The 7,568-nt window shown below is 36.9% G+C and overlaps 1 protein-coding gene across 1 annotated transcript; it reads left to right on the top strand.

Moving 5' to 3' along the window:
- The first annotated feature begins 455 nt into the window (after positions 1–455).
- Positions 456–7,015, top strand: LOC102708233 (cytochrome P450 87A3-like). The gene is made up of 9 exons (XM_006651593.1): positions 456–733; positions 3,430–3,754; positions 4,077–4,226; positions 4,424–4,684; positions 5,386–5,475; positions 5,575–5,653; positions 5,870–5,976; positions 6,222–6,355; positions 6,925–7,015. Exons 1-9 carry the CDS (start codon positions 456–458, stop codon positions 7,013–7,015), a joined length of 1,515 nt encoding a protein of 504 aa, XP_006651656.1.
- The last annotated feature ends 553 nt before the right edge of the window (positions 7,016–7,568 follow it).

Here is a 7,568-nt window from a genome sequence, read left to right as displayed (position 1 = left end):
AAGACGCGCGGAAGTCAACGACGGTACTTTGTTATATGGGAGGAGTATTAAATATAGACCGATAACAAAACTAACTGTATAAATAAATGCTATTTCATTAGATAATTTTTTTAAGCTTAACTAAAGTATGATTAGTAAATGTTTACTGTACCATTATATTCGTTAATTATGGACTAATTAGGCTCAATAGATTCGCCTCGCGAAATAGTCCAGAGTATAAGATAAGTTTTATTAATAGTCTATATTTAATATTTCTAATTAATATTTAAATATTTGATGTGTCAGGGACAAAAAAACCGAGAGGAAACAAACACGCCCGTAGCCAGCGAGGTACCTATATATAAACCGAACCAATTCAAGAAAGCAACCCAATAATCCGTACGCACCCAGGTGGTGACTGGCGAGCAACACCATCCCTACACTGAGAGTTCACGTACGCACGCATTGAACGCAAAATGGAGGGCGCGGCAGTGGCGGCGGCTGGAGGAGGCGCCACGCCTTCGTCGTTGCCTTGCAATATTGCTCTCACCGCCGGCTTGGCCGTGCTGGCAGCTGCCTGGCTTTTGGCGTCGATCAGACGGAGGAACACGAACGCCATTGCCGGCGGTCGCGGGGCAGGAGGGAGGCTGCCGCCGGGGTCGAGGGGCCTCCCGTTTCTCGGCGAGACGCTCCAGTTCTTCGCCCAGAGCCCTTCCCTCGAGCTGCACGGCTTCTTCAAGCGCCGTATGGATAGGTGAATATGTACTCTCACTTTTCCTAAATGTACGACGTAATTGAATTTTTTTATAAATGTTTGACTAATCGTTTTATTTAAAAAATTTACATAATTATTAATTATTTTTATATCATTTCATTTATTGTTAAATATACTTTTATGCATATATGCATATATGTAGCTTTACATATTTGACAAAAAATGACAAAAAAATTGAGTAAGACGAATAGTCAAATGTTTATAAAAATATCAACGGCATCAAATATTTAGGGACATAGGTAGTCCTGGTGTTGAAGTCAATATGTGAACATTGATGTGTCATACACGAAAATCTGGGAGTCAATCTTAGACAACTCTAATGCAGGAACTAAATCATAGATCTTAGAAGGTGCGCGGATATGCCAGTATTCTGCAACTGACAAGATAAGCAGTAACACAAGCTGATCGGCTATCGAGCCGATAGGTAACTAACAATCCAACCGATCGGATGTTGATGCTACAACGGTTAGTCGATAGGATGAACGATAGGCTGTAAAAAGCTTGTATCGGTTAGAAACTTAATAGAAATAGACTTAAATTTAATATTAGACCAACATAATCCACAAAGTTATTTATTAATCTCAGTCGATCGGACGAGCCCCTATAACCAAATCGAACTAGACGTACAGAGATTGGACTTAACCAAGATAGTATACAGTCGAGTGCGATATAATTATAGGAAACATGAAAGATCGATAAGGCTAATAAATAAACCGATGAATTACTCGAAATAAACAATAAATCATAAGCCAATGCAACATAAATAAGCCAATACAACATAAATAACTGCCGATCTAACTAAATCAAGCCGGTTGGTATAAAGATAATGCGGTAAGGCAAACGACTACAATATTTATCTAAATATGATAAACATGTAGATCGATAAGGATCATCAGCTATAAACGGCCGACAAACGACCAAGATCTATAAAATATCTGGCCCAGACTGCTAAGAATAATCATAGAAGATCGGACCCAACCGAGACAGTTTGAGATTACGCCTAGCAATATTAGGCTAGATATTAAACAGATCTAGATTGCTATTAAGCCAACGAGCCGATGACCGATAACTTATTGGCTGGTACCCCGATAAAACGATGAACAAAATACATCGATCTGATATAAACCATCTGATAAATGCAATCTACTAGATCGGACCAAACCGAGACAGTTTTAGATTGAATATATCAAACGACAAATATCAAATCGACATAAGTTACCCAAAGTGGTCGAACAAATATCAAGCTGAAACTGATACGATAACTGGCAATCACACAACCAGATTAGAAGATCGGACCGAATCGAGACAGTCCTAATCTAGCCGATGCGATTACCGTGGCCCAGCGGAACGTAGGACTTACCCCTCGGTCGAAGATCGAAGCGATGCAGCCCCGCGTCAGGTGTCAAGTTCCGCCGAAGTGGAAAACCTCGGACAAGAGAGTGACGATGCGCTAAAATTAGTTGATCTAAATTATGATATAGATGATTTACAATGACTGGCATACATATTTATACCCTCAGGTGGAGGCTAGCCCGTGTTGGACACAACATACAACTCCTAACAGATAAAAGGAAATAACAAACTCCTATGTAGATTCTATCTCTAACATACAAGTCCCGATCGGATTCTAACTCTCTTAGAGATAAAAAATCTAAATTAACTCTAATTAACAGATAAAATTAAATTACACATACTCCAATTATTCCTGAATCTATTAGGCCTAATCGAACTCTATTTCTTATCCGATCCATACTCCATCGGCTAAATCCGAGTCGTATTCCGATTGCCCTGTTTCCTGTTCGATTGCCATGTTTCCTGTTCGATTCGGTCTTTAATCACAGTTTAATCTCCAGCGGCAAGTATTCAAATTCTGGCGTTAACAATGGATGTACGAAGACGTGATGTTTAGGATACTATTTGATTAAACTTTTAGAAGTTTGACATTCGATAATTTTCTATATGCTTGACAAAAATATGGTTTGTGTGTATTTACTTGGAAAAAGAATTACCACACGTATAGTATAGTAAACTTACTATATCTTAATGTTATAGCTAATTCTGATATAAAGTTAATGACTAAAAGTTTGACCCTATTTTTTTCTAGGAAAACATGCATTTTGCTAAAGTACACACACTAGTTTTTAGATTATTAGGGAAATAGAGGCAACACCCGAGACACAGATTTAACATGAAAAACACTTGTGGAAAAAATCACAGGCGCCAACTAGCAATAACCATTATAGAAAGATGATTACAAAGCAGGGGGAATACACTGGGTCATTGCACCCTTCCCGTGTAGCTTACAAGAGATATATATAAGGGTAAATCTAAGAGTATTAATAGAAAAAGACTATAAGTCTTATTAGGAAACTGTAAGAGTCCTAATGAAAAAAGAGTAAGAGTCTAAACTAATAATATAATCCAAATACATTATATATAGTAATTCAGATCATATCTCTAACAATGATGAATATAGGTAAAAAAAATCTTGTAACCTAAAACAGATGGAGGACTGTTTAAAATCAATTAAAGAAATAATAAACTCATACGATTATTCTGTTTTCAAAGAAAATAAAGTCAATAATGTTATATATATATATATAAATAATTTGGAGTTAGTATCATGTAATTGATCAAACATATACATTAACCTACAATCGTATTTTTTTTGTCAGGTACGGTCCAGTTTTCAGGACCAACATCGTTGGGGAAGACTTGATCGTCTCCCTTGATCCAGAGGTGAACAACTTCGTGTTTCAACAAGAGGGGAGGCTGTTTCAGTTGTGGTACCCATATTCGGTCATGAGGATCTTTGGTATCCCCACCATTGCCACAACGCTGGGGCCATTGCACAGGCTCATGAGGAGCTTGGTCCTCCGGTTCTTGGGCCCTGAAGCCCTTCGGCAATCCGTGCTTCATGAGGTGCAGAAGACTGCTGAGGCAGCCCTGCTCTCGTGGCTTGATCAGCCGAGCATCGAGTGCAAGGAGGCACTGTCAAGCGTATGTCTCTCATCGGATGATCATTAATTAATTAACGGCTAAGCGAACAGATTAGCTAGCTGATACATCCATTTTAAAGCTTCTAATTATTTTGGTTGAAGATTCTGCTACACGCATGTATAAACAGTTGATTCTTCCGATGATATATATTCAGCCATATATTGGCGGTACCAGTCGTGGGGCAGTTTGGGCTGGAGCCCCCCCTATGGCCAGAAAATTCATTGAAAAATATCTATTTTTTAGTTAAAATTTAATCAAAAGATTTATATTTTATTTTTAAGCTCTACGCTTAGTAAATTTCTAATTCCGCCCTTAATCGCAGATGATATTCAGCGTTACAGCCAAGAAGATAATCAGCTATGACTCCGAGACCTCAGATGGAATGATGTGGAAACACTACGATACTTTCTTTGGGAACCTAATAACATTTCCACTATGCATTCCTGGCACTGCATTTCACAAATGTATGCAGGTAAAGATACATAGTAGTATGATGTGCCTTGATTTCCTAGTTGTATATATATATTGATATGTTCATCAATATGACGAAGAAAAAGCAAACCTCAACATAGCATAGCAAGATAAATGGAGCTAGCAACAAACAGATATATAATAAGTAAAAAGGAATTTAGCCTCTGAGTAGTTATCTGCTCGATTCGATCGCTGCAGGGGCGAAAGAATGTCATGAAGATGCTGAAAGAATTGTTCGACGAGAGGAGGGGGAAAACAGCACGGCGCCCGGCGGAAAGCATCGACTTCATCGATGTGCTGCTCGAAGAGCTGAAGCAGGAGAAGCCCGCATTGAGTGAGAGTACCGCGTTGGAACTGATCTTCTTGCTACTATTTGCCAGCTTCGAGACCATTGCGTCCGCGACAACTGCAGTGCTCACTTTTCTGACGGATAATCCGGAGGCCTTGCAGGAACTGACAGTAAGTATATACGCCTTTTTATTTCCGGTAGCGCTAACTTTTTTTTTAATGTACGTTTTACCATTCGTCTTGTTGAAAAATATGTAATTATTAATTATTTTGATATGATTTGATTTATACCAAAGGAATTTTAAGAATGACTTGAAATTTTGCATATTTACACAAAAATTTTGAATAATACGGACAGTCAAATGATGTAAAAGTTAACGACGTTAAATAAAAAAACAAAGAGAGTAGGTTAATAGTAATATTTTGAGTAAATTGCACATTGGTCCATATTTTATTACCTGGGTTTTACTTTGACCACATTTAAACCCATTTTTCACTTTGAACTAGATAAATTTGTCATGTTTGCAGTTAGACTGGCCTGAATAGTTTTTTTTTTATAATACACATCAATGACCTCAAACACATTAACTCTAACAACAAACAAAATCTTATATACGTACAATATATATTTGTCGAAAATGTAGGGAGTTATCAGGGTGGTCTAGATCGTAACAATGACTAATTGTTCTGTTTAGAATAAAAACAATGGGTTTAACGGTGACTAAAACTTAGGTGATAAAAGGTGACTCAAAACAGCAATCCTAGCTTAGGCCTGCGGCAAAGCATATTTTACTCAAAAAGTTACTGTAGTAATGCTGTTTGAAAATAAGCCAGGATACATTTTGTTCAACTAATGATATTTTATATTTCAGGAAGAGCACGATTATATTCAGAAAAGAAGGGCCGATCGGAGCTCTAAAATCACATGGGAGGAATACAAATCTATGAAGTTCACATCTCATGTAAATGCCTTCAATTCAAGATCATACATTCACACATGTAGATGGATGAATTTCAAATCCTTGTACAATCTGCACACTGATGCCCTTAATTATTTGTAGGTCATACATGAAGCTTTAAGGCTGGCTAACGTTGCTCCAGGGATGTTTAGAACAGCCACAGAGGATGTTCATATAAAAGGTAAAATAAAATTGTTCGAAAAACATTTTAGAATGCCGCCTCCCTCACATGCACAGCATCACCAGCAGCAGTGCCACCACTACTACGTACCTACCCTAGTTGATTATAACACTAGGAGTACTTTCTTTGGTTGGTGTAATCAGTGGTATATTTTAAACATTGGTCATAACGTAAACGTTTTTTTTCTTCTAAAATATGTCTGTATAATTTCTGCAGGTTTTGCTATTCCGAAAGGATCAAAAATTATGGTTTGCTCAGCCTCTGTTCACCTAAACCCTGCCGTTTATAAGGACCCCAATATATTCAATCCTTGGAGATGGAAGGTTAATTTATGAAATTTGCAAGTAAACTTTATAATAATAATAATAATAATAATAATAATAATAAAAAAATAATAATAATAAACAATGTCGATATAAATACTGTGAATTTTTTATCCAGTTCATTTCCAAATTATATATGTATTTTCTATGCCACATTGAACACAATATTGAGCAATTCTGGAGTCTGACCTATATAGAATTGTCAGCAAAGTTTTGATATGTTGTATGCATGTTGCTCTGTGCAGGATACTGCTGAACCAGCTGGTGGTGGCTCCAAGGATTTCATGGCCTTTGGAGGGGGTGTGCGCTTATGCGTTGGCTCAGATTTCGCCAAACTGCATATGGCGGTCTTTCTCCACTGCTTAGTCACAAAGTACAGGTAAAACTGCACTAAGTAGTGTTGAATCCTACTCTTGCCAATATTTGCTTAGTTTAGAATCCTTAGACGTCGTTATCTTTTCGCTTTGCTTATTCTTGTAAGTCAAAATTTATATATTCAATCTTAAATTTAAAATTAATTTTGAGGTTTTATTGCCATTTATTTTCTAACCATTGCTTTTAGATCGCTAATAACACGTATATAAAAGTTTTATTCATCAATTATTTTTTATTTATAAATATGTCGTTTGATTTAGAAGGACTATTTGTATGGTGGTCAAGTAGTGAATTTATAGATCTATCTAGAACTCAAACCCTGATGGATGGCAATATTATGCACATGCTATGTTTACAATAGAAATCTAATAAGGGCAGGGATTTGTTGCTAGTAGAAAGAACCCATCAGAAAACATGGAGATCATTTTCATCAGTATTAAAAGTTTAAAACCTGTACTCCTTTTGCAAACGTTCTGTAATGCAAGTAATTAGTGTATTAGATTCAGATAATAGCTCTTCTATCTACACACATGGATTGCCTAACTGTAAAAATATTCTGTGTATCCTCGGTAGATGGAAAGCGATCAAGGGAGGAAAAATGACGCTTTCTCCAGGACTACGATTCCCTGAAGGCTTTCGTATCCAACTTCTCCCAAAAGCTTAAAGTAATTGGGCCAATTATTTCTCTGGCCCCTGTACAATATAAAGTCCGGCATGCCATACGCAAGAAGTGTGATTCCTGCAGCATTTCGCCGAGGAGATTTAGTACAATAGTTTGCTATATTTGTCTCTTTCATCTAAACAATGTTGGTGCTTTCTATGTAAGTTGTCTTCTTAATTACCATGACGATGTGTGATGTCTCAGCTTGAAATAAACTTTTGCCGGAAGCTCTTGAGCTAAAGGCTGTGATTTATTTTCGTTATTAACAAATACTAGTACAATATTTAAAGTTGAGGGGGCAATTTTACTATGTTGTGTAGAAACTAGAGAGTTGGCTCCTGTAACGTTCAAGATGATAAATTTCTATTAAAAACTTTTTACAAAGCATCAGAAAACGTGTATATAAAAGCCGAAGAAAAATATGTGCTATGTCTGCAGTCTGCTCTTCTCGTCACTGTATATCCTAAGTAAATACGTACGCAGTGCATGTGTTTTTCATTTATAAGTAAACTACATGTCGTACATTTATTTACAGCAGCATAAATAAGAGCCTAGC

Source organism: Oryza brachyantha, chromosome 3 (assembly GCF_000231095.2).
Source record: "Oryza brachyantha chromosome 3, ObraRS2, whole genome shotgun sequence".
NCBI lineage: Eukaryota > Viridiplantae > Streptophyta > Magnoliopsida > Poales > Poaceae > Oryza > Oryza brachyantha.
Note: the sequence above shows the minus strand (reverse complement) of the source record. Positions and strands in the feature narration are given on the sequence as shown.